Source organism: Columba livia, chromosome 3, assembly GCF_036013475.1.
Source record: "Columba livia isolate bColLiv1 breed racing homer chromosome 3, bColLiv1.pat.W.v2, whole genome shotgun sequence".
Taxonomy (NCBI): Eukaryota; Metazoa; Chordata; class Aves; order Columbiformes; family Columbidae; genus Columba; species Columba livia.
The window spans coordinates 74,924,553-74,952,447 of NC_088604.1; the positions used below are offsets into that span (position 1 = coordinate 74,924,553).

Genomic DNA, 27,895 nt, shown 5'->3' on the forward strand with positions numbered 1-27,895 from the left:
AGCACTCTCTTACCCAGCTTCTGCAAAGCACTTGCCTTTTGTTTCAGACCCAGTACACTCAGCTGAATGAGGTAATGCCTACATCTCCTAGGCCTGGAATGTATTCAGACGGAGCACTGAAACAGGGTAGGAGGATAATACCTGCTCTTTGGTAAACACAGGGTGAACTTCAGCTCAGCTTCCAGATTGCTGTGCTCAGAGGAGAGAATTAGGACTGGTTGTCTGAACACAAATCACTTCATCAGTTTAGCAACTGATTCAAAGCTTCACATAGGTGCCCTTAAATGCATTCAAAATATAGTATGTATACATGTTTTAAATTAAGAGCATCTTCTGACAGAATTGCATCAATTTAAGTGAGTCAGTTAAACACTACCCTCTCCTCAATACAAATACTGTTTTAAAATTCACTCATTCAGAAGCAGGTGCAGAAGCAGGGTTCCTGAGGTAGCAGCTGAAAGGACCCTCGTTCTGACTGAGCTATAGCAACCCCCTGAAAAATAAAACAGAACGCCTCTGCACAGCGATCATGAAAACACATCTGTTTCACCAAATAAAGCTCCTCTGCATTCCTGACACAATGTTAGAGTTCAGAATAATGTTCTCCAGACATCAAAATCAGACAAGCACAATTTTCAGAAGTACATTAAATAGTATTTATTAAGTTTGCAATTTCAGGGTCAGGGCTATATAATCTCAGTCCCAGCTATTCACACGCTGTGGCACTGAGCCCTTGTGTTCTTTCAGCCATTCAACAAACGGACAATAACATGGAACATCATAAAGAAGAGGTTTGAAAAAAAAAAAACAAAACCAAACCAACCACCTATACTTTCAGTTTTGAAAGCAGGAAAAAACCTGAAGTCTTGTTCTCATTCACAAATACATTTGCCTTCTTGATTAAACATATATTTTTTTACAGAAGAACAGACTCATGTGCCTAATGTTTGGGAGAAGGTATGGGACGGTTGATTTTAAAGAAAGAGCTATGGAGAGCACTGACAGCTTTTCCATACGAGCATATGACATATGACATATGACATATTCCATAGTGACAGTTGGATGGCTAATGCAGACTTCAGACTGCCAAGAATTCCTCACAAGAGGGGGGGATGCTACCAAAAATCCAGTTGGGAAGAGCCTGTCTTCTTTGTGTCTGGAACTGATTCTGTGGGTGCATATAGTCAACAAACCATCCTGCCTGTAAAATCTTATGGCAGAGGTCGATTTCATTTTCACCATAGTGACCATTCTGCATAGTAAAAAAAGGCATCACACAGTATACACAGATTCATATTTACAGAATAAATGGCAAAAGAGGAAATTAGACACAGTGACATTTATGTCCAGGCATTAACAAACAAGATCCCTTGTGTTGATTCAGGGATTATTCACAGTTCATTTAAGCAAGTCCTTTTCTCTGCACATGAGTTCTCTTGTTTTGCAAATGAGAGCCAGCAGGATGTCTCACTGTAAGAGACAGATGCTTGCTCTCCCCTAAACCATGGTCATGACCTTCAGAGAGGCAGGCTGGAATCTCCTAATCTTCTTCTTTAGTGCCTTTGAAGCTTTGATGCGACAGATTTTGGGCACTGGGAGAAGAGGCTTGGAAGAGGCCTGGACAGTCCCCAGTTGTCTGACCGAACCTTCAGGCCAGATCAGCTCACTTTCATCCCCCTCATCATAGTCAAGGGCAAGACTGCTACTGTTACTACTGCCATCCGAATCGCTGTCACTGGACTCGCTGTCCCCAAAACGGTTAGTTGTGAAATCACTGACCTCCCCTTCGCTGGTCTCTGCGATGGTGGAGTGAAAGAGGGAAGCACACTCTGCGGAGTACTCGGAGTGGTCAGACTCGCTCTTGGCGTAAGCTCCATGGCGCTGGCTCTTGGAGCGAGCCCTCATGCTGACAGCACGCAGGATACCTGCTCTCCTCGCTGGCTGCCTTGGTCCTCCCAGGCCAAAGCTACCAGAGAGGCCGGCCAGGTGGGCCTTGGCAGAGATTTCCACTGTGGACTGCCACTTGCGCTGCTTCTTCTTGCTGGCTGTGTCTATGCAAGCTGCTTCCAGGGAATGCAGAGCATTGGCAGAGGCTCTGTAGAGCTCTGGCCTGGATGGCGCGGTGGGGAGCCTCACCTGCGCAGGGAACAGGCTCGACTCTGAGCACGACCTTCCGGTCACGTCACCAGAATACGAAGGTCTCTGCACAAGGCTCTTCGCTCCGTGTGGTCTTTGGGGCTGATTCCACTCAGCAGACAGCCTGGCAGCCCCATGGGACCCTCTTGCCTTCTCCATATACAAGGTTTGCTTCCCAGGCCGCAGGACCTTTTCACTGTTCCTCCTCTTTATCTTCACTGCCTTTGTTTTGGAGCTGGCAAACTTGACCCGGACTTGGTGGGATTCTGCAGGAACGAACTGTGCATGTACAAACTCACTCCGTGGCATTCGCTCATGACCCCCTGAGTCGGCCAATTTGGCATTGCCACCTCTTTTGAGGGGCACCTTTCTGGGTGGGACCGCTTTAGCATTCCAGGTGCCCAGGCTGGAGTCCTCCTGGCACAACTGCGAGGAGGATGAACTGTGCTCCACGCTGCTCTCCGTCTCTTCTGCCAGAGGAGCGCCCCTTGCTGCTGACTTGGCAGGATAACAACTATTCACAGCTGATGGCTCAGTGTCAGGGTGAGCGGATGGCTGGTTTTCATTCACACAGCGCACAGTCTCCTGCTGCTCGGCACATTCCCCCTCTGGCACCTCTCTCTGAAGCCTCCCTTCAGCTTTGTTACTTTCCAGAGAACCCGCTTGTTTTTCCAGCTGGCTACTGCTGCTGTTAATTTTCACTCCACCGGTGCTGGGTGTTATGATGAGTCTCTGGTGCATTGTGGCTGGCTGGCTCTTTGTTGAAACCCGCTCACTGGCATCAGCCCGATTGTTCCCTTTGCATCTCGTCAGATGCAGCAATTTATTGATGTAACCCCCTGGCCTGGCCTCAGCAGTTGGCCTAGTCCTAATCAAGCTGGGACCTGTCGTGCTAGGCATGGGTTTGTAGGGAGGAGCCTGGAGGTCTGCTTCTGGGGATGGCCCTACCAGGGAGAAAAGGGGACTTTGTAAAGCCACTGCATGTAGGGGGCTTGGGTAAGGATACACATCAATGCCATTCTTGGAGACCAAGTCGTTCTGGAATTTGGGGTCCATGCTGAACAAGTGCATGTCTCCGGCATGGCACAGGGGCAACGTGGATTTGGCATCTGCCTCCTTCTGAAACCTAGTGTCTGCTGGAATGAGTCTTTCCAAGTCACCTACACAGTGGATGAAAATAAATAACCTAATTAAATCACAGACAATTATATTCAAACTGGCTTACGCTAAAAGAGCTATTTCAGAGGGATGTGCTAGCTTTTACTAAAATCAGTAGCATGAAGGAAGAAAATAGTTTCCTCCAAGATCACAGAATCACACAGAATGTTAGGGATTGGAAGGGACCTCAAGAGATCATCTAGTCCAATTCCCCTGCCAGAGCAGGAGGATGAGGCTACATAGGAATGTGCCCAGGCGGGCCCTGAACGTCTCCAGAGTAGGAAACTCCACAAGATCACTGAATTACTTCAAGGCTTTTATTGACCTGAGCATAATGGAAAATCAAATGCTTTTTTCATGCAAATAATAAAAAAACCTGCTACTTGGATGAAAGTAAATCTTTGCATATATAAAAATCTTCTAGAATGTCACAAACTAACAGGAACCAAATCAACTAAACAAAAATATAGGATTATTTTTATTTCTTAGCAAAGATAAAAAGTGAATCCAACAATGACAAAGCCTGAAGCTGAATGTCATGTAAAATTATCCAGTACAACAGACATGGTTATAGAACACTTTGCCCCTGGGACAGGATAAAGTCTTCCTCTGGATATATGACTGTAACTCAGAAACTCTCAAAATTTCCAGCATGCAGAGCCAGTGGTGTTTTTTTTTAAAGCGGTTATATTTGTATTCCAGCTTTTTTCCAACCCTTTTATATCACGTGTCTTGGAAAAAGCTATAGAACTGAACCAGCTGCTTTAAGAGGACTTAAGCAGACATTAGGTTATAGTGTTTCTTAACCTCTTAAATGCTGGAAACTGTAGTTGTTTATTAGTTTGCTTTAGGAAGGCATTATTAGTAAACAGAAGCACTCAACCCACATGGAAGAGCCATTAAAACTCACGTATCACATAGGCCAGAGCGTGATGTGATTCTAGTTCTCCTTAAACCCAAATCAAATGAAACCTCGTAACTGCATCTCTCATTTCATTTGATAATAACACTACCAGTCTTGTGCCTTTCTCAAGTAAGCAACTTCTTAGAGTATTTAATTCCAGAAAGAAATATTCAGAACTTTTATTAAAAGGTAGAAAACCAGGAATGCCATAATTCTATGTGTGAGGGTGTTTTTTTGTTTTTTTTTTTTTGTTTTTTTTTTTTTAAGTAAAACCTAAGGACATAGAAGAATGCTCTAAAGAAACTTAGAGAAAAAAACGAAGAGTAACTGCTCAGGCATATGGGAGGCTCAGTCCCTGAAGATGGCATTTATGGCCATCAATTCAGAGCTTTTAAATCTTGAAGTACTGTCAAGATTGCTCTAAGTTACACTTGACTTTTGCACCCTCCTCTCAGAAGCATCTCCTGTGCACTGAGAGAACAGTCTGTGTTCTTGTGTGAAGCAAGGCTGTTCCATCCAGACAAGCCATCCAACAGAGCACTATGGTGCTGTGTTACCTCTGGTACCACGAGTACTGGAATCATCTGCAGTTAGCTGGGAGTTCTCTGTACAACAGTACAGACTTCAGTGCAAACAAATCCTCAGCTCATTGATTTCCTGACTACTTCATTCTACCAGGAAACTCAACAATCAAATCCAACCACGTATTGTACTTACGGTGACTATTTCTGACCTGTGACAGGAAGCTTTTGAAAGACTTCAAAATTCAGCATTGTCTGTAGCGTCCTACCTAAGGCACTTACAGACCTGCTACAGCAAAGGTTAGGATGATGATTCCTCAAACAATATATTTTCATAATGAAAATTCTTTAGGAAATTGCTGGCAGTGTGTAATGGTGCTCTCTTGTGCAAACAAACCAGGAAAACATCAAAAGAATGCCTGTGGTGTCTCAGCAAGCTTTCCGCTTGCCACTGAAAGAAATGGCAATTGGTTTGTACCTGCAGTTAGCTGTGGAGACAAACCAAGAAGAGGAAAAGAGAAATTTATTCCCCTCTCCAAATGACACTTTTCTGAAGTAATGTCTCACTTCCTGCAATGTGGTCAACTTTGAAAGAATTACTTCTTCAAGAAACACCACTACCCCAATATTTATGCAGGTAAACGAAAAGAAGTATCTGAACATTCATTACAGTTTTATCTCCATAACTTAAATACTCTTCTATTGTATTTATTATTGTTTAAAAGTATCTGAGTATGGACAGTAAACAGTTTGGTTCTGAGGTTTCAATTAATTCTCACTTTGTGTATTGAAAATGAATGCTATATATTAATTACACATCGGTATATTAGGTCATAAAAGTAATAACCAGCATTCTGTCCCTCTCTTGAATGAGTACCCAGTTCTGCAGTTGATTACCTGTGGAAACCGGCCTCGGCCGAGACCTGGCAGGAGTCCCAGAAACGTCTGTGGTAGCTGTTATCTGACATCCATTGCTGACATAGGGTCCCTGCTGTTGGAAGCTGGTGGTGTGCACAGTAGTTTCATCTGCAGACTTGGGTCGGTAATCAAACACACTGAGCCTTGCTTTAGGGTGTTGAGAGCCTGGCAAGAGACTGGTGTGGGAGGAAGAGATGGACTCACTGTACACAGAGGTACAAGAATTGGAGAGTGAGCAAGAACCACCATCACTCAGGTCATAGAAGCCTGCAGAGTTAAAAGAAATAGGAAAATATTTCTTATTTGCAGTAAATAAACATGCTCTGTAGAAAAAAAATCAGACAATAAAATAAATCTACATTTGCTACGTGCCACAGGCCTAAATTTATGATAATTTATTTGGGTAACTTTAGCAGAAGCATGCTCTAATTCAATCATCTTTTATTGGGCTTCTGCATATTTACTTAGGCCCTGATCCAGCTTGGCACACACATGCATGCTGAGTTCTGAGGGCGGGATGGAGTGAAATGCAGCACCATCACGCCCAGTTCTTCACTGGAGAACATCTTTGGGAACTATTATGCAACTGGTGTAAAACAGGGCCGTCTCACGCTGTTGTAACTTGTGCTAGGTGCATACAAGCACAGCATGGCTGGCAAAGTAGGGTAAAGCTAGCCTGTGATCAGAGCTGCCAAGTCTGTGATAACTGGAATGTCTACGGGCAGAGAATGGAGGCTATCTTCCCTCTCTTGGTCTTGCAGTCAATACCAATTAACTATGGAAATATTAAAAAAGGCTCTGTATAAATTCAAGATAGGAATTTTTGTTATTCCACTCTATATAAAGGAAACTCTTTCCTTCCGAACTGTGTGTATGTGCCTAAGCACACAACTGAACACTCAACAGAAACTTGCACTTTTTGCACACGCTCTAAGTACCAGTCTGAAATCTGTATGCTGTAAATAAAAAAGTTCTTTTCTTGTCTCACTGAAGACTGAAGGCTTTTCAAAATTCTATTTAAAAAGAAGTATCCCCAGTGTCCCAGAACAGATAACAGAAATTGGTTTTAAAAGACATTCTAGCTATAAAAGTCTGCAGTACAGCTCCCTCTATGAATCAGACCCGAAACCTGAAACTCAATCTCTTTTTGTTCATGAGAGCTTTAGTCAACAAACTGTTGGGGTGGTTTTTCTCAGTGTCTTTTAACAGAGCCATTTTATTTTTGTATATAAATGACCAAACATTCATTTGGCCAGAGCACTGCAGTGTTAGTGATCTTCAAAGCCTTAGTGAGGTTCAGGACCCCTCTTGGATTCAAGCAGAGCACTGGCACGCATGTTGGTCTTCTTTACGTCTAGTAAGTACTCTAGCCACTTTGTCAATGGTCATTCTGCATTGGACAAAGCAATTAACTAATAAAGATGGCTCCTCCTCCTTCCATTTGTGGCTAAAATGTACATTTAAAAATAGTAATAAAAAGTAAAAAAAAAAAACAAAAACAAAACAACAAAAAAACAAGAAAGCAAAACAGAAAAAATGCTGTTTGAGTGAATAAGCATTTTTCCAACCAAATCAGCTTAGCAGAAAGATTTCCCCCAGCTTTGTGAGCATCCCTGTGCCAGATAACTACTCTCCAGCTCTGCCATGGGGCAGTTTCTGACCAAACAATACAGAGAGTCTTGCTGAGCAGCTGACACCCTTCAGGGTGTTTATTCACTTTCGGGAATAAGCAACCAAGTGCACCTTACCTGAGCTGGGCCGGCTGTCACTATCCAAGTATTCACTGGAGGTCTTACTGACGTCCAATTTCAGCTCACTTATTCGCTGGTCCAGCTGATCCAGGTGGCTTTTCAAGCCGACATCCTGTCTCCTCAAACGAGACTAATTCACAAGTCAAGGGAAGAAGGAGGAAATAAAGAATAGTCACAGTTAGAATCTCAGTGTCAACGCATGAATTCAGGCCATCTCTGCTGGGCAGATTCTGCTCTTATTATGTGTTTTGCTAGGGATTGCTGCAACTGGCTCTCTGTAACGAGACTGACATAATGGACAAGTACTAAACATTCTGTTTCTTAGTATATACTGTCTTTCGCCTAGCTGAACGACTTCTCAAAACTTTTCACACTGAATACACTTATTTTAACCTTTGAGTTTTTTGTTACACCTATGGCAGGAACTATAGCTCTAAAGAGGAAGGCAATCTTTACATTAATTAACATATTAATATATGCCCTGTGTTTTGCCATATACTGCCTCTGAGCAGAGGACGAGATAAAAGTCACTTGTCTGCATGAACTTTAAGATGCCGCCTGATGAAAAGAAACTGCTGTATGTAGAGGTGTATTATTGCCACACAAAGTAAAGGCAGTATACTCATTTCTGTAAAACTCTGGGCTTGGATGATGTCTTCCCAGTTGAAAGTGTAGACTGCGCAAATTGTGACATCTGCTTTGCTGAAAGTTTTCCTTGCATGTCTCGTGGCTAGATATTTCCACACATTTTATGCAAGCAGAAGGTGACACTTGAACAGTGCTATGAAAATGACTGTATTTAAAATAAATGGTGTCTCAAGCTTGTGAATAATCTGTCAGAAGCTAGCAACAAGGTCCTTTGCCTACTGCAATCACTGACCAGGCTGATCTGAGGTAACAGCTCCCACAGTTGCTCCCTCAGTATTTCTGCCGTCAGCTTGGCCAGGCAGATGGGCAGGAGTGAGGTAACAGCCAAAGAACCACAGTTGGTTTCTGTCACAAACTTCTCACATGGCACTTGGCAAATTATCTAGGCCCAGTCGCTATTTAGGCAGCTTCTAATTATATCCCACCTCACCACCCATACAACAGTTCTTTACAGAAAGGTGGTCTCTTGAAGTTGGTTGTGAAGTTGTGTTCACAGCCCTTGAGGGGTAGGGTTTCTATTCAGTAATGGCCAGAATAACACAACTAAGCTGCTTCTTTACATATGTGGCAGTTCTAGCAGCATTTCCAATGATGAAAAAAAAAAAAATCTAGGTCCCTCAAACTAATTAAAGTATCTGCAAAATTAAATTATATGCAGAAAATCAAAATCAGTATATACACATTTTCAACTCCACTTTCTTTGTGCTCAGATTATTCAGTTTTTAATATTTGCATTTTTAGGTATCTCCATAGCCATAAACACTCAAAGCAAGGACAGCCAAGATCCTAAGATAATCTGTAAATGATTTGAAACTGGGATTCAAGGCAAATCGAAAAAAAGACAGATGTCTTCAGTCTCACAAGACAACTGTCATGGCTGGTGATGCTGCTGAGAAGAATAAAAATGTATTTCTAGCATGCTTTTAGAGAGAACTGGAGGAATATGTGAGACACAAGAAATAAAGTCCCCTTTGTTAGTGTCACATATCTAGGAAGATTAGGCTAAAGAGGCTCATCACTGCTTCCTAGGAAAACCCCTGGTCATTTTCCCTCTTCCTGTTTAACATAAACAAAAAGGAGGAACTGGATAACAAAGGAGATTTTCTATCCCATCTGAATGATGAATGTATGACTTCCTGAGTACTTTTTTTATTTCCTGCACAGTGAAAAAGCAAAACCATGCCATGCCTCCTTCAATCCCACCTACTCGGGAAATCACAAAGCTTTGTTTTCACGGCTGGAATTAATTGCTTAATGATTAATGTTTTGCCAGCCAATCCCTCAGTCCGTGGTTTCTGATTAATGACAGAGAGGCCACAAAGCTCTCAGGTATTCAAAGATTATTTATTATACCTCCAGGTTCTGTCTGTGCTTTCACAGCATTTTAACCAACACACAAGATTTACATCATCATTTTTAACCCTTTTATGATGTCTCACACCATTGAGTTTTCATGTTTCTGGCAGCAATCGTAGCTTTGATCTTTTAGTTAACTCCTTCTGCGCTCCATGAGGAGAAGCATTCCTCAAACCATTTGGATAAGGACAACTTTTCTGGTGTGTTTGCTTGAGGTTGTTTTTGCTCTAATAACCATGTTAAGCATAATCCAGAACAATAAACCTTAAACACACTTTTTCTCAGTTCACAACATTAATTTTACATAAGACAAAACCTTGTAGGTTAAACCATTTGCTTGCTTTGGGCAACACATCTGTGAAGACTTCTGTACAATGCGCAATGCCAGACCAGGCTTTCCAAATCAAGTTATGCTATCAATGGGCTACAGTTCTTGGGAGCCACATCTGGGATATCAACATACCACTCACTTTTCAGAAGGAAGAACATCCTCTGAAAACCAAGTTCCTTTAAGTCAGTACAAATTGGCAGCCCAAATCAAGGCACCAAAGGTCCCTGGTCATACTTGACTATTCTTCTCAACTATTAATCTCTTCAGTTGAAGGGGGTTTCACATGTATCGGTTGTAGATTAGCATGTGATCATTTTCTTAATTCAACTGTATTTTGGAATGGTAAAAAATATAGCATTAATCTTCTCTAGTTTTACACATCTAAAATCTATTCACTCTTGGGTCTTTATGTAACTGATGGTCTAAAGCAGCCATTTTCAGAGGAAAATTAACCTTATCTATCCCAGACCTTTATTCTAGAGTGAAGTGAATTCCTTATGGAAGCACTTCATTCAGTTGACAAAAACTTTAAGTTAGTTTAACATTAAAAATAATATATAAAATTCCTGGTTTAAAATATGTTTTTTTTTCCATATAAAACTATTGAAATGGGAAAAAAATCTGGGTAAAATGCAGGGTACTGAGTGTGGGGTTTTCTTCTCTTCAGTGTATGTCCCTGCTCACATTTTTATAATATCATAAGCCACCTGAAAGCTTACAAAACAAAATCATTAGATTCAAATCAAACCAACTAATTTTTACAAATATGTTCTCTGAGGAAACATCTGAGAAAATATTGGATGCTGTAGCCTTAGGTATTCACCTACTTTGACAGTGAAAGTGTCATAGATTATTTCTTTCTTTGTATTTGCCTTCATTTGCATCTCTTCTTTTTCCTCTGTGTCACCAGGATGTAGTTTGGCCAAGAGACTATTTTAGCACCTTTGGGGTCACCGACAGTAGATGGCATCACTTAACACTGCCTCTCTTCTGCTACAGAGAGTTCATCCTGCCTGCAGCCCGCAGCTGACAGAATTGCTCCTGGCTACCAAGGAGAGCCACTGGCTGGGGCAGAAAAAGGATATGACTGTTGGGGCATCAGAAAGCCTGCAGCCGTGCTGCCTATGCCAGGCTGCTGGAAAGGCCAGCTGCTGGCTGTTGCTGGTACCTGCTGGTGAGGAAGAGACCAGGATGCTGAAGTGGCATCCACACATGGTCCCTACAGCACTTGGTGGCTCTGCTCCACCCATTCCCAGTAGTGGCACTTGACTTCCTAAGGCTACTGCCTCTGCTTTTCTGTTTCTCACCTTATCACCATAGAAGAAGCCTAGCTTCACTCTTTATCTGCCTTGTTTCCATTGTTGAAATGCCTTGAGCCAGCTCTGGCTGATACAGCTTCCCCATTTTATGTTGTAAGGACCAAACTTTTTATTAATTAAACTGTGAACAAGCTAAAACCCAGAGCTACAGCCCTACTTGAAGCTTGGATTAAGATAGACTGCAAGGCAAAGTTACATTTACATTGTTAATGAGTTTCTCAATCTGAGAGCTTATAGAGCAGTGATCACATATTCTATCATTCACCGGCCAAGAACAACAAGGATGAAGACATAACACTCCCTGAGCAATGCTGTGCTTTTCATTTTCTGTTGTTTTTAGTTTTAACAATTTCCTGTGATCATGAACAGAATTTTCAAGGGTTTTGACTGCAATATGCTGCCCCTGAGTAACAGTTTTCAGTCTGTGGTCTCCATGTTCCTAGGATCTGTGGACTACTTCTAACAGGTCTGTGAAAAGCCTCTTTTTGACTGACTTTACTGAGTTGAAGCTGCTATTAAGCAGCTTCAACATATGCACCTCTACTCAAATATATGCCTGCAATTTGCAGGGGGAAAAAACAATAAGGGTACCAGGTACGCCAGTCTGAAAAGTCTCCAGCAGCCATGGATCAACCAAAAGAGCTTTGTATTACTACTTTAACCATTCACACAACTGCAGTTTTGCTGAAGAACCTGCCACTGGATTTATGTAGTTCTGAGTCATCCCTCTCAAGCTTCCTGAACACTTCCCTCCCAGGCATCCCCAGAAGACACGTTTCCCATAATTGCACTGGCACCTACTGGTGAAATACATCCCTCTCCTGTGGTATGTTCACTATCATACTCCCAAATCCCACATTTCTAAGGGCAGAAATCTAAGGCCCAGTTTCTTCCATTTCAGTGGCTAGTTTTCCCAATATCCTTGGAAAGTGTTGTAAGGTGCCAGTAAAGTCCTGACAACATGATCTTCTATTTTAATATTTTATTTGAAAAAATACATAAACAAATGAGTAATTAAAGCACAACAACTGACATGAAAAAAGAACAGTCACTATGGTCAGTGGTCATTAATTGTTTCTGTTAACCAAGTGGCCCCAGACAGGCAATCGATGTCTTTAATTCTTCCGTTTAGATAATAAATGAATAAATACATAGATAGATAGATAAATAAATAAATAAGGTAGAGCCATTAGTTAAGATTATCAATGACAGGTAATCAAGTGGCTGGCAATCCACTTGTCCTGCATTTTTCACTTTAATCAAGATATGCCCACTGCTGTGTTTTCACATGTGGTAGTTAGGTTTCCCTGAAGGTTAAAGCCAATTTTATTCCGAGGTGCTACCTGATAAAGCTGCCTCTGGGGAGCGAATAACCGTGCTGTTTTCACACCTGATTGATAACTGATGGCCAAGCCTTGTACCAGTACAGGGAGGGAAAGGGTTCTGAATTAAGTCTGAGTTTACTGAAGTGTGTAATTGCCTCTACTAGAGATTAAAGCTCTTTACCCTTTGATTGTTCTTTCACCTATGAAGCTTGCTTCAGTCACAATTCAGAATTTATTTTTCCTTCTGTCACAAAAAACACATGCAAGCAGCTGGTGTTAGACTTTAAATACAAGGCCTGGCATTCAGTTATTTTCCTATTTTGATCACACAGTCCGTGGTAAGAACAAAGTACTCCTGGCCCAAAAAACCCTTCCTGCCAGATTGACTCCCACTGGCACACAACTGCGTGGGCACACATCGGCGTGCACAGATCAGTATGCACGCACGCACGCCCATACCAAACCCCTGAGCGCTTAGTCTATTTATGCTCATCTCACTCTGCGTGTCTTTTGATCTCCTATTCAAACGGCTCCCGCAATGAAGAGCTGCGCGCTCGCACGCGTGATACAGGTATTACGGGAAGTTAATAATCTCCTACTCCTCGGCTCCGATGAATGAGCAACGCCGGGTAAACTTCTCCTCGGCGCTCCTCCTGGCACAGAGCCCTCTAGCAACACTAGGCATTTCGGTTCCGTGCACAGGCGCTCAGGTGAGCCCCGCCCGAGGAAGAGAACCCACCGTTATCACGACGGGGACGGGCGCGGTGACCGCAGCTCGCCTCAGCGACCCTCCCCGGGCCCCGCCGCTCGCACCTGCCTGCGGGGACAACGACCACCGGCGGGGCGGGAGGAGCGGGAGCGGCAGCGGCCGCAGCGCCCTGCCCGCTCTCGGCCCCGACACGGCGCCGGCGGCTCCCACGGGAGAGCGGGGTGTCACGCAGCGCTGCGCGGGGCGGCCCGGTAGCGCTCCCCTCCGTCCGCCCGCAGCACCGCGGCTCCGGGGGCAGCGGGACGCCCCGTCCCGTCCCTTACCAGCTGCTCCTTCAGTGCGGTGAGGGTGGCCTCCAGCCGGTGTTCCTTGCTGTGAGCCGACAGGGGCTGCTCTGCTCCGCCCGCCGCCGGCCGCTGCGGCATGGCCAGGGCTGCCCGCACCAGCTCCCGCTGCTTCTCCCGCAGCACCTGGAGCTCCTGGAGGCCGGCCAGGGCCGCCTGCAGCCTTTCGCCCACCCGGCCGCGATCCCAGCCGCCCGCCCGCGGGGCGCCCAGCAACATCGTCAAGGCTGGGCCGCGACCCCGGCCATGGCAGTAGGGCGGCGGGGAGGCGGCGGGGCTGCTCCCGCCCCGGGCCGTGCCTGCGGCGAGGGCCGCCCGCTCCCCGACTGGCACCGGAGCGAATGAAGCGGGGCCGCAGCGGCTCCTGCGGTTTTGGAGGAGAGGTGGGGACTGGGGAGGGAGGTTGAGAGGGAGGGAAGAGAAGCGGGCTGCAGCGTCGGGGCCACCTCTCGGGGTGGATACGCGCGGAGAAGAGCCAGCGCCCGTGCACTCCCTCCGCCCCGCGCGGGGGCGGCTCCTGCTCGCCCCGGCCCCTGCCCTGGGGGCAGCCCTCGCCTCGTCCCCCGCCCCGGCGGCAAGGGGGGACGGGCTGCCCGCCCTCCTCCGGGAGAGACAGCGGCGGACGAGCCAGGGCGCAGCGCTGGGGTGAGAGTGAGCTCCGGGGATGCTGCGGAGACGGGAGCCGAGCCCGCCGTCGTGCTGCAGCCTCCTGCAAGTGAAAATAATGCGGGGATGTGGTGCGGTGAGTGCTCGCAGGTATAACACTTCCCTCACAAAAATGTGGGGCTTGTAACTCCATCCCTTCCCGTCTTTGCTGGTGTTTCCTATCAGTCACAGCACTGGGACTCCTCATCTTGCTCTCCAGAAACCAACCCAACTGGGCTATCTAGTTGCAGAAGTTTGCTTTCTCATACTGGATTTTGATTTCCACTTTGGAAGCAAGTCAGAGACCTGTTTGGTGAGGTCAAGGTGAGGCTCAGCCCCCTCTCTCCCCGCCCCCCTCCCCACCCCCCCCAGTCACTAGCTTTAAATGGGACTTGAAAACACAGTTGGTCATGGAGATACAAGGTCGTGGTGCTGTTGGTACCAATAAATGCCTGTGTTTAAAGCTCCCAAGACAGACATCTGCAGCTTCTTAGGATGTAGTTGGTTAGCATGCAGCAAAGCCAGGATGTGTGGTCTGTAGTGATGGAAGGGGGAAAAGAAGCCTTGATACCGAAAGTCTGTTGAACACAGTGGAGACCATGCTAACAGGAGACTAGTTTTCTGCTGCCTACACTGAAATAGGAAGCATTTGGATCCCACAGATCCTGAAATCACTGTGTGCCACACTCAAGCGATTGAAAAAAATTCAGGAAAGGTGTATGATTCTCCATAAAGCAGTGAGCACAGACTCAACTCATCTGTCTGTGGTTATCTCTGTTCATCTTGTGGCGTATCTTTAAAAGCTAGCATACTTTAATTTGAATGTCACTTGACTTTGTGCTGGGATACATGAGTTGGGTGAATGGGAACCAGCTGCTCTGCCATCTGTTGTTCAAGTGGCCTTCTTTCAACACCATATGCAGGTGTCCTCTTCCACTGCTGACACTGCAGCCAGCCTGGCTTTCCCTCTAGTAGTCTCTAGCTGTAGGAATGTCAGACGCACTAAAGTAATGTCAAATCCAGCACCTTGCTGGAGGGCCAGGTTATTCATGTGTTTGTTCACCAAGTCCCATGCAACACATTATTTGATAGTCCCAGCAGGGCCAAGCCTTGCTTTCGCTCTGTCACTTTCAACAGTTTTCATGTAGCATGAAGATTCGAGAATAATATTTACCCTGCAAAGCTGAACTATGTCAGAAGGGGTCCAGAGAGGTCCTATTCTGACAATTTGTACACAAATATTCACAGATGTCTCCAGCTGCAGATGGAACTACAGGAACAAGAATGAGTGATGGTCACAGCACTATAGTGCATGGTTAAAGTATGTATGATATATGACATGTATGACATAATCTAAGGCATGTTTTGGGCTTATTTTCTTTCTCTTTCATGAATATGTGTCCTTTTTTTGTTTTGTTTTGTTTTAAACAAAATCAGTTTCTCTCTTAGTTAATTTTCCTTTCAGCTAAAGTCTTCTTAGTAACTGCACTTTTCTGAAGTTGGGTACATGTCTTTGTAGACATAGCAATGGAATGCAAGGTTGCTGATAAGAATGCATGTCTCACAAGTGAGAGGGGCAAGAAGGAGCAAACTGTACAGGTGACTAAAACTGACCAACTAAGTATTCACTCCTATTCACATGATACATCATATAAAATGGGTGATCATGAAGGGTCTCATCCCTCCAATTATGGCTGACATCTGGGAAGGACCCTGCCTGCCATCCCTGCAAATCTGAGGCCTAGTGACAGACCCTGCATCCTTGAATCCAGTTCTGGTTTGCTGCAGCGTCCAACCCAGGACTTCTGGGTGCCTGCCCTGCAGTTGCTGGAGCAGTACTGAGCTTTGCCAGGGAATTCAAGATTGGTTTTGTATATTTTGTATTATTTTCTCTATTTTATTAGTAGCATTAGTAAAACATTTTTAACTTTTTCCAACTTGCAAGTCCCCTCTCTCTTTTTGCCTTTCTTTGCCCTCCTATTACCTTTTCTTAGTGGGGGGAGAGGAGGGAGCTGATGAGGTGGGGGGAGGGGGTTAACAAAGCATCTGCCGTGGTTTATTGTCACCCTGCAATTAAACCTTGAACAACATGCCTCTGCTATTTTTACTTCCCCATCCATCTCACTGAGCTTCTCTGTTCAGAGCGATGCCTCAGTGCCAGGATGTCTGAACTCTTCATCTACAAGGTGGAAAGAAAAACTGAGTTCACAACTGAGATGCTGTTGAAGGCACTGACAGAAGACAGCATGAAAAGCTGTCACCTCTCGGATGGAGGTGGCAAACAATCATCAGTGTGCGGCAGGTGGTAAGAATCTTGAAAAATGCCATTGCATGTATGAAGAGCTAAAGAGTTTTTGTAAATTGCTTGGCACTTTTCAAAACAGACATACAGCATAGTTCCTTATTTTATTCAAGCCATGTTCTAACATGACCAATTAGGAGTCACTGACAAAAATACCAGTTAGTATATACTTGCTAGGAGAATTAGAGAATATAATGTCATATATCTTTTTCTTTTCCTCTTTCATTTACAAGGAACTGTTATCTCTTGCTCTTTGTTCTTCCTCTTCTTTCACTTGTTTATCTTTTCATATATTAAATCCCAAATGGGCTATATCACAGCAGTATCTTTATTCTAATCAGCTTCCTGATTATCCATTTTGTTGTACTGATTACTTTCTTCCTCAGAACCCTTGTGATGTCACTTAATCTTTTCAGATAACTCAACAAATAGCGTGTGTTATCCAATTTCTGGGGGAGAGAGTCAAAGGTGTGAATTGCCCCCAAATTTAGGACCATGAGATTATGTGGAGGAGTGGTAGTGGTGAAGGTGAAAGCTTCATAGTAGGGACTTATAAAACTTCTGCTATTCTTAATGACGGATAGAGAACAATGTTTGATATTGATGCTCTGTAAAGTTTCACTGGACTTTAAGAATGACTTAAAAAGGGAGCAGTTTATGAGTAACACACCATTTTGCTGCCTAGCTTTAGTACCCTGAATCCAAATGCTGAAATGTAGCTTGCACTTTTCAGGAGTCAAAAGGCTTGACTTTTCACTTACGTTACTTTAATTCCATTAATTTCAAAGACATTATTCTTGATTCATGCAGGAATCAGAATAAGATTTCTCCTATGGATCCTGAGGTAAATTAAATTTTATTAAAAAGCTGTAGTAAAGGAATTATATGGTTGCAAAATCAGACAAACAACCAGTAGGAAATAAAACAATTTGTCTACGTAACCTTATTTTAGGTCCTCATTTATATGATGTGATTGCGCAGTGTTGTTCCACAGGTCTATTCCTCAATAAGTGTGTAGACCGAAAGATGGGTGGTCAGTGGGCAACGACGCAATGTCTCCTGTCCTCCTGCTCCAGCCCATGCCTTATTTCCTGTAGATCATTTAAGCTGTGGACTGCTGATAGAATTTCCTTTTGCTTTTTAAAAATATACTTAGCATTCCAGCTTTTAAGTGCCTTCTGGTGTGAATGAATAATGTATTTACAACATCCTAAAAGGTATAAAGCTATTTCTGTTTTCTAGGTGGGGACCTGAGGCACTGAGTTTCATTTCAGAAACACTCATTTTAGGCATCCATTGGAGATGCCTTTGGCCTGATTTTTCAGTGTACTTAGTATTATACAGTTAATATATACCTATTTTATTGTTCCAAGCAGAGTTCCCTTTGACTTCACTTGCAGTTCTGAGCACTCAGCACTTTGGTAAATTAAATACTGGGCATTTTAATTTGAATGTCTAGAAAAATGAGGAACACAATTAGTGCTCCTCATATGGAGCCAGCTTGGGTGTGCCTGCACCTGTGGTAGAGACATGCCCTCAGAGCCTCATAAACTACCAGAAAGTAGGCAGGTGTTATTTACCCTGCTTGGCAGATGGAGATGTACAAAGAGGTTAACCCTTTTACACAGGATTGAACAGGAAATCTGTGGTAGGACTTGAAAGTGAAGCCAAATCATTCCTGTGACCTCAGAAATTACTTTACTCCCTCTTTTGTGGATGTGTATTAGCCAGTTTGTGTGGGACTAACGTTAAAGGTAGGACAATTTGTATTGACCTCCAGATGTGTCTAAAAGAAAAGTAGCTGAATGCTTGCTTTGGATGAAGTCCAGGGTACTCAAAATGCTTTTGTATACCAGACAACTTCAAGAGCTAAACTGCAGTTTGCTTCCCACGTTTGCTTATATTTTGTTGTGAAAGGTATTTCAGACTTTTTTTTGGTAACACTACCTTGTGGAGGCATGTAGAGTTTCCCCACATAATCTTCAGCCTGTGTGTATATTGGCATGTGTAGTGCTGGTTGAGGAAGAATCTGTTTGTTTAGGGCTGTCTCTTAACATGAGAGAAATTCAGTGCATGCACCAGCATCCTGGCTTTGCCAGCCAGCTTCTCTGTCCTCTGTGTTGTGTGGTTGTTCCTGGGAGCGCCAAAACCTCTTACCATCAATGCCTCTGAGGGTCTCATGCAGACGTACTGCCTAAGGGAATCTTCTGAGCTGTTGACGCCTGGCAGATGTTTAGCAGGTTAGCTGGAGGACTTGTGACTGCACAAGTGGACTAAGCCAAGCCTAACACAGGCATTATCCTACTCAAGAGAAGACAAAGTGCAATTCTCGTACCCGTCACTCTTATTCATTGTGTGCCCCAGAACGCGTGTACTGAGCATATCCTTTAATGTAAAAGGACAGAGGCGCTACTTAGTGGTATAGAGTTCTGCTGCAATGTGGGATGGAGCCTTCTGCCATTTTTCAGAAATGTTAAGTTCAACCATTAAGAATATCCTGAAAGTGGACTAAAACTTTATGTTGCCCACACTAGGTAGTGTTAGTTCTTTGCTAGTGCCATTTGCCAGAGAATGCATAGTCTTGCATGTCCCTTTGTGAGGTGACTGTAAGTAAATTGCCATCAGCCAGGCATTTTGTCTAATTAGCAGAGCAGCTGCCTTTGAAAACATTTTTCTTTAGGGCTGAAGTCTCAAGGATTACTTTATTTAATTAGAAAAAAAAAAACAAAAAAAAAAAACCAACCACTGATGAGAAGGTCTCTTTCTAGAGTTCAGAGAATTTGATTTGAACAGAAAAAAATGACTTTTTGAACTATAGCTTACATGGTAATGGATAGGGGAAAGGAAATGAGCGTGCAGCTCACAGATACAGCTTCTGCTACAAAACCAGATTTGAGTTGGAGGAGGTCTTTAGAAAGAGGAATCTTCTAAAAACATGAGCAAAATCCAGCCTTCAGCTACCAGGGATTAGGAGAAGTCCATCTGTTTTTGTGATTATTTCTGTTTATTTTTTGCGGGGTTGCAGATTGATTCTCTTGTGACACTCCCAGCACAATGGTGGGGATTGGAGGGAAGGGAGGAGGGTTTGCTCAGGACTGTTATGAACTTAGCTTGAAAGTGATAATTCTTGTCTCCAGTCTATGCCCTCCAACTGAAACCTTTGAAATTAAAAGCACGTATTTTGGACCACATAAAGATGTGTGTATATCCGTAAATCTGCAGATAGATGGGCAGCCTGGGGGGCACATGAGCAACTCTTGCACAGATGGGGGCTCAAGAAAATATGCAGGAGGATGGAGAAGGTTGTCAGGAATCCAGGTAGGCATAAAGTGTGGCACACAGTAGCCAGGATGAGTCTGGGGACAGAAGTCTGAGAGTTAAGCCAGAAAGCAGAGTTAAGGGCGTCAGTGTTTAGAAAGAATGGGAAGTGTGGGGACCCAATAGAGAATGGAAACCTGGAAAGGAAGTGTTATAATTTGGTGTGGCTGTAACTGGCTTCTTTCCAAGGATCTTGAAAACATTGCCATCCTAAATTAACAGGAGAGAAGTCAAAGCACAAAGAAATCATTTGAACAGCAGAGGTCTGAGTTTAAAACAGATCATAACCACAAGTGTCTGGGGGACACGTGTGTTGAGTACGGTTGACCTTAGACCAGAGGTCACGGAGTCACTGTACCTCCACATGTTCGTGGACACAACGTTGGTGTAAGACTCTTTGGAAATACAAGAAGATTTAAATTCGGCTTCTCTAAGAATGAGGTGACAAATGTGGATGCTGGATGCTTCTGCCGTGGGATGCACAGACCTAAAGGGAGGAGCTGGGCCAGAAGGCTGTCTGACAGATTTGGGGTACTGCAGTTTTCGAAGAGGAGTGATGAGGAACTTACTGCTGATATGGGCAGCAATCCTTCCCCTTCACTTCAGAACCGCATCTCTGTTCTGATGAAAGGAGCCAGGCTGGCTGCTTGGGCTGAGGCACAGGCAAAGAGGAAATGGAAGCACAGTCATTCCTGCTGCCCCTGTGGGTTAGACATGTTTTGTCCACGCTGACACTAGCTCTCCTCTGGTGTGGCTCATAGCCTTGCACTGGGCTGTGCCCACTTGGTGCTCACTTCCTCAGCTCCAGCCAAGAACAGTTTGCAGGTCAATGCTTGCTTGAAATCAGGTGCACAAAGCCAGGACACAGTCTGCCTTGTGCTGTTACAAGCCAAGGAGAATAATGATTATTTCTCAACATCGAGTGATACTTTCTTTTACACCTATTAGTCTTGCTCATTGGCATCCTGATGAAGATTCAGAACTGACTACTAGTCAATCCTGATATTAGTCCCTAATTCTCTTGCAGCCTTTCTCATTTCCATATTTCCTTCCACCAATTATAGCTTGTGTTTTTTCCCCGCAGAACCTGACTTTCTTCCTGTCCTCCTGATTTCTGTTGGTTTTGCAGCAATATTTTTCTGCCCTTGTTATCATTCATAATGCTTAGCAAGTTCACATCACCTGGAGATTTCATTACAATGTTGTTTAAAATCCTCTTCCTGATTGTTAATGTCAAATGCACATTCCAGCAACATCACAGTACAGTTCCAGACACTTCTCACTGTTTGGTCATTACTCTTCATTATTGCTTTTCCTTCACTTCACTACCATTCAACAGCTTTTCAATATAGGTGGTCATGTTTGCATATCTAAGCTGCCACCTTTTCTGTTTGTATGCCAGATTACTCCAAGTGATTTGTAATCCCTCATTCCTGGGTCTACTTATGAGCTTTTCTGCTAATATTGGGAATATTTTAGGATTGCACAGCTGTTTTCTAAAAATATTTGGAATCACAGTCTCTGCTGTTTTGTTGATTTAATCATTTATAATTTTTATTTTCCTGTGGTCAAAGGCATCCCAATTTTCTTCTTTCATTTGTCCAGCATTAATAAGAAATGAATCCATTAACGCCCTTATAGTTACATCAATCAGAGAATTGTTATTCCATTGCTTTATATTTCACATTTTATGCTTCACATCAGATTCTTAACTCGCATTTGCATGTGGATTTCTTTTCACCACTCTTTGTGTCTGTAACTCTCTGTGATCTCTTAATTTTCAAAGTTCCTTACTTACCTGAAAAAACAAAGCTATTTCTCATGTGTGTTAGGTCTCAGTCTGCTTCTTTGAAAAAGGAATGTATTTCCAACAGGAAAAGTTACATGCTAGTGTACAGTTCCAGAGTATAAAATATTCCTCCTGCCCCACTGTAGGATTCCGTTGATTAACTCTGAGGTCTTACAAAGGAAGGGTGCTACCTTTTTTCTGGACAGATGTAGCATGAAGTTTAGTTAGTGCAAAACAACCTCAAATAGTATTTCCAATGAGAATAAAACACAATGCCAGAAAAAAAAAAAAAGGGAGAAAAAAGGGTCCTTTCATGGCGATGTATCGACAACCTTAGTTAAGGATGGCAAAAGCTTTCAGGGCATATGGTTAGAAAGCCCCAAAGCACCTATTCATCAAGATATGTGAACACCTAACTCTAAGTAGGTGAGTGGTCTCACTGCAGTCAAAAGCTTTACTTCTATGCTTAAAGTTAGGGACATGCTTTAATATCTTGCTAAACTGAAGCCTAAGGACCCACTAATTTTAATCTTGCCAAATACTTCTGCAGATTCTGGGTCAGGACAGTAAGAACAAAACATCTTTTGTTAAAAATTGTTAGCTTAAGAATATCCAGGAGGAACATGGAAAGAAAGAGGAATTCCTCTTTCACAGCATGCTGATTTAGCTGGTGTTCGTATTTATTTGCATTGGAGATCTGTGCAGGTAGTGGGGGTTAGACTGCAATGCGGAGGATGGCATGGTAATGTACTTTTATTGACTAACAGGCATTGAACGCATTCAGATAATGCACACTTAGCTTGCTGGATGCTCATAGGCATGCTCCTTTTGAATTCTTTCATCAAAAGGAGAAAGAAACAGCCAACAACCTCCTGACTTTTGAAGGACTGTGATTTTATTTGGTGTGCTTTAAAATGCATTCACTTTTCTAGGAAAGATAAAATGGGGCAGATTCAGTTTGCTCCGCTGACTTGAATGCTTAGTGGGCATATTGTTCTGAGTTTTGTGAACTAAAATTTATCTGATGGTGTGTAAGAAACACACTGAGCACTGCAGTGACTGGGAAACATTTTCACTTAAATTACTTCTTTTAGAAAGTGTAGATGTGTTTATCCCCACAGAAGCACATCAATGTGAGAAAATCTGAGGTGGGAGAAGAAGTCTTGTCAAATTCCTTGTTTCATTTCGATAATGTTAAATCCTTTCCTTCCAGTAGGAGGGAAGTGTATGAAAACTCATATACTGAATCCTGTGTTTCAACTGCTGTTTTGCTCTGTTTATAAGAAGGAGCGGACATACGCAAAACATGCTTTGGGAAGCATGCTCTCCTGCTGAGTCTACCCTGAAAGAATTAACCACAGAGGTTCCATTGTGTCTCCATTTCCCAAAGCTGGGGCCTGTCTGGGCCTCATAGCTAGGTCAGTGATACAACCATAGCAGAGATTGTTTTAGCAGTATAAACGGCAAAATTTACTACTGTATATCATACCACTGAAGTATTGCTAAATGCATCAGTGGAGCAATATTCTGGCAAACTTTTCTCACCAGCAAATCCTTCGCTTCATATTTTCACATCTGAAAAGACCAGTGGCAAACTAAAATATTGATATATATTTCTTTTTTTTTCACTTCTTCATTTCCTACAAAGGTTAACTAAACTAGCTACTGAATGCATTGCTTTACAGACAATGGTTCTTTGCTCTTAGGCATATTGCAGAAGAAGAGCTGTGCTGGCAGGAAGATGGTGTTTATTCTGTGAAACTCTATTTTCAGCATGTTGTGCAACACCAGCAGGTTTGCAAAACTCCAGTTGCCTGTTGGTACCAAGAGTTTTTTGCATGCTTTACCATTTGCATGTAGGGTCTGCTGAATTCATCATTGTCTTTGCAGCAGGGTGGTGATCAGGGGCAGTTATAAGTCATTAGTGAGCTGTGGAAAAACAAATGGAAAAGTTACAAGCATGCTGAGACGCTGGCTGTGTACTCAGCAATGGGATGGGCTAAAGCACATATTGCACATTCCAGGATGGGGAAGATGAATGGGAGATGCATAGCTGATCTCTAATTCCTCTGCTACCGAGGCTGTGAAGTTTGTGCTTTGTCTAACGTGTCTGTTTACAGTTTTTTGTGTATGTGAATTGACTGTGCACAAACACACACCAACACATGCGTATACATTACCTAAGCCCTGACTCTGCTGTCTCATCTTCTCTACAATTTATTCCTCTTCAGAAAATTTTTCTTTATTGTCAGGTGCCTATGAAGATTCCCTTGGTTATGTTCTTAATTGGATTTTTTGTTAGATTAACTTGATTGCAAAGTGTGTTGCCATGTGAACACCTGGGAAAAACAGGGGACAGGAAATTGTGACTAGAGCTTTTTATAAAATACTAGATTCTTAAAATCACTTCAAGTATTGCAAATGAACATCAGCAACCCATGCCCAGATAATCCTTAATCATAATTTGACTGCAAAAAGACATAACACAGTTAATTGGGCATGAGATTATTTGATATTGTGTGAAATACATACTAATATGTTCTGTACATACAACTGTACATAACATTTCATCCCTCAGCACAGGAGACCCACATGGCCTTATTCTCTTTCCACATGTCTTTCTGATGTAAGAACATGAGCAGACAAGGCACCACCTACTTGTCTTGCTGTCCTTTTGGCTGCAGTGATACCAGGTACTCTTCCCATTTGTGCTAGGCTATAAAATAAGCATTTTGAGACTCGCTTCCTCCTGAATGTTCTTATGCTCAGCTGGAGAGGTGTTCTGCAGGGCTTGCTTGAATGAAGAGGAGTAGAGGAGCTTATAGAACTGACAGAGGCTTATGTCAAGAGAATGCTGGTTTAAGTCTGCATCAAGACTGAAACAGAAGAGAAATTCTTCCAAAGGATGCCGTTCTCCAATTCCCAGAGAAGCACAAGTAACACTAGAGTGTATTTCAGTTATGGCACTGCTTGAAATTTTTTCATGCTAATGACTCAGTACTCCCTGTATATAAATTATCTGTCTATTAAAGCTATCGAGCGAGGTCTGCTTTGAGCATACTGAAGTCTAGCTTGAAAAATGTCCAGGGAATTAAGTGTGGTCTCAGCTTGACCTAGTGCCTGTAAAACAGTCTCCTGTGATTAATAATAGTTTTTTTTGGACAACAGACATGCTGCCATTGGGAGTGGGTGCAACATAACTGCAGGAATTGCTAGTGTTCCTGTTCCACTGACTGAGAAAATTGTGCTTTGGTGTTATGGCACATGAATTCTCTTAAATACCAATGCCAAAGAGTTGGCAAAGGAATTTCAGAGGAGCATTTATCCCTCACTTGGTTTTTTTTTGTAATTATCATGTTTGTACCCCACTGTAGACTACGATGCACTGGTACACAGTTACTGCCACATGTATCGCTGTGAGAAGCAGAAAAGTATAGTCCTGCCACAAGGTAAGCGTGACTTTTAGGTCAGTGAGAGGCAAGCATTTTAGATCTCAGTAAAAGCTTTGCCTGATTGTCTGCCTCACTACATTAATTTAACCTGGCGCTTGGAGAAGGGAGTTGAAGATGCAGCATCTATTTGGAAGTGTTTCCACAGCTAGATATTTAAGAGTGATTATGGAAAAAAATCAGTAACACCATCAGGAATCCTGAATGACATGGAGAGAAATAGAGGAAATCAGAAGTCACTTCAGGGATTAACTGAACCTCCAAAAATTATTGAAGTCGTGTTTGGATTTGCTGGCTGGTCCTGCTCCTATCTGCATGTGTTTGCTCTTTATCGCTCAGATCTTTCATTCTTCAACCTCAGGAGAGACTGCTGCTATTTCTCTTCTCACTGTCCATGGGAGCACTGTGCTGTTTTGGGGATCTGGAGTGGGCTGCTCCATCAGTTCAGTATGCGTTCAGAGATATTCCTTCAGGTCCTAGCAGGAGTGTGTGCATGTCATTGTGTTGGTGTCCCTGAGTTCTTCTGTTCCTCAGTACTGTTCTAGCATAGTCATGCTCTTGGTGATTGTGGTGCCAGCTCATGGCCCTATGCCGTGGCTTCAGTGTCCCATGAGAGAGCACTGTGCATCCTGCCTGAGAGACACCACAGCTCGCTCACATCCATGTCTTCTACAGCAGCTTGAGTAAAGTACAATCAAGTAGCACAGACACTTTTCTTCCCTTTTACTGAGCCGAAATTATCCATCAGGTCATTTCTATTCCTGCTTCTCAAATTTCTCTTCCCTGCAGCACTGATGAATTTCCTGTCTCTTCTGTATATAGTTATTCAAAAGTTCTTTCTCAACATAAATCCTTACCTAGAATTTGCCTTACAAAGGTGGAGACATTAGTGCCCAGGCCCATGTTAGCAGCAAGGCAGATCTTTTTTGCCCTGTTCTTCTGACCTTAAGTGAGACATGAGTGCTTTTTTAAACTTTGCTATGTATGCTAGAGGCCCTAAGACTGGCCCTCTCCAAACATCAGTGCGGATCAACTTTTCTCCATTCTCTCTTCCAAAACAGAGGCAGCTGCTATCCTTGTTGCTACCATGAAGAACATCTGCCATCTGTTATCAGGAGTCTGAAACCTTAGCTAGCAGCTACCCTGCTGGATGTTTTTAAAACCTGTAAAATAACACTAATGCACCAGCTGCAGTACAGATTAAGGACAAACACAGAAACACTTGCAAAAAACCAAAACATCTCCACATGTGTGGGCACCCAAAGAATTATTTCATCTTCACAGAACAGGATGTTTTAAATTAGATGCTCAAATCTCCTTCCCTGAAAGCAAATTCTTGTGTAAATCCTGTAAAGCTCTTCCTAGAGAAAATTTAGAAGGCAAGATTTGCTTTGTGTACATTTTCTGTTTGCTAATCAGCATATTACATTGCAGATCCATCCTGGCTAGGAGACAGTAATCCACCCCTGCCAGGACATCAAATTAAAGTAGCAACAGGAAATATTTGTCTTTGTAGTCCTCTGGAAAGAATGTTGAAGTGAATGGCATTGTCTCTTCTCTCCACCATGTGAGGTGAAATGCAGAGGAGATGGCAGGCATTACTTTACTATCCTATGACAGAAATTTGGGATGAGGCTCTGGTTGTCCTCTGGGTGAATGTGGAAAAATGAAGAAAGAAGGTGAGACTCAAGAGGGTATAACAGAGAAGATGCTAACTTCCCTTTCTAACATTGCTGAAGAGAATGGAGATGGGACAAAAAGACATGTTTTGCTGTCTTGCAGGCTGAAAAGACAACTGTCTCAGACAAACCATCAGAGCCTTCAAGGACACCAGCTGAATCACACACCAGGTTTTCTGGAGAACACTTGTGGTGCGACTTCAGCCATCCTTTTTCAAGCATGCAGAGCAGCAGCTTGCCCGTTGTAATGGTGAAGATGAGTCTGGCAGTCAGAAGTTGAAAGGTATTGATTTCCTGCTGGAAAATGGGCCACCTCAGTTTGAAATGCTTTATTCCTACCCCAAAGAAAACTCCCCATCTGATGCAGATATCAAATCATTATTTGCACACCAGGCTGGACTTGGAAGACTTCAGTATTTTTTTCATAACTTCTGAGTCCTTGGTGTTTGTCACTTGGTCTGTCTTAGCTACACTGGGAGCGGCACAGCCATGTGATGTGACCCCAGGAGCTTGTGCTCTGGGTACCCATCTTTGGAGGAGGGATAAGAGTTGCTTCCCTGTGTTACTGGTTTCTGGGCTAAGTTCTCCGATGAAGGTTGTCGTTTCTGGTATGTGAGCTCTCAGGCTGACAGTGCTCTGCTTCTCACTCGACTCTAAGTGAATTTTACTTACATGGCTGTCAGGGCTTATACCCATAACCCCTTTTCTTTTGCTTTCCACCTGTGTGTGCATATGCAGTGTGATTTCTGAGAGGCTATAATGTCTCTGCTATCAGAAAGCAGAAACTTTAATAACCTCTGCGGTTTTGTAATCCTTTCTCTCATTTCCTTTTAAATTAATCCAACCCTGTCTTGCTGTGACATATGAGGTACTCTGCCTAAAAGGACTTAAGTGTGATTAGATTACAAGGTACTTCAAAGATGCTTCACCTTCAGTTTGTTTTGGGCTGCTTAGAATTAGTGGAACTATGTGGCAATGGGCAAAAGTTATCCCAAGCAGGATTTTTCCCTTTGGCTGAAATTCCAGGATGTGCCCAAAAGCCCACAGCTATTGTGTGCAATATAGTCAAGTCAGCAGGAAATTTGGGAACTTTGCAAATTTGTCCTCTTTTGACATAGCAGGTGTGCTCCCTGCTTTTTATGTGTAAAATGCCATGATGCCAACACCAGAAGTTTGGGAATATAATGAACACCATAAGCACTGTAAGGCAATGATCCTGCTGCCACAAAAAGTCAATATGGTGTTTTTTTTTGGTTTTTTTTTTTTTTTTTGGGGGGGGGTGGGGCGAGGGGT

The 27,895-nt window shown here is 43.2% G+C and overlaps 1 protein-coding gene and 1 long non-coding RNA gene across 2 annotated transcripts; one reads left to right on the forward strand and one right to left on the reverse strand.

The window, feature by feature from the left end:
• Window positions 1-632: 632 nt before the first annotated feature.
• Window positions 633-13,881, reverse strand: DACT2 (dishevelled binding antagonist of beta catenin 2). Its single transcript, XM_065057676.1, has 4 exons — window positions 13,400-13,881; window positions 7,386-7,518; window positions 5,617-5,904; window positions 633-3,296 (listed from the first exon to the last, which is right to left on the reverse strand). Exons 1-4 carry the CDS (start codon window positions 13,637-13,639, stop codon window positions 1,498-1,500), a joined length of 2,460 nt encoding a protein of 819 aa, XP_064913748.1. The 5' UTR covers window positions 13,640-13,881; the 3' UTR covers window positions 633-1,497.
• Window positions 13,877-27,839, forward strand: LOC135579077 (uncharacterized). The gene is made up of 4 exons (XR_010471470.1): window positions 13,877-14,389; window positions 15,314-15,386; window positions 16,208-16,370; window positions 26,706-27,839. It is a non-coding gene; the product is annotated as an uncharacterized LOC135579077 (long non-coding RNA).
• Window positions 27,840-27,895: the final 56 nt, after the last annotated feature.

Excerpts from the sequence above, each read along its gene's own strand:
- DACT2 (XM_065057676.1), bottom strand. The coding sequence starts at position 13,639 with ATGTTGCTGGGCGCCCCGCGGGCGGGCGGCTGGGATCGCGGCCGGGTG. Across the intron at positions 7,519-13,399 it reads CCGCACTGAAGGAGCAGCTG|TCTCGTTTGAGGAGACAGGA; the intron begins GTAAGGGACGGG and ends CTTGTGAATTAG. Across the intron at positions 5,905-7,385 it reads TGACAGCCGGCCCAGCTCAG|GCTTCTATGACCTGAGTGAT; the intron begins GTAAGGTGCACT and ends TTAACTCTGCAG.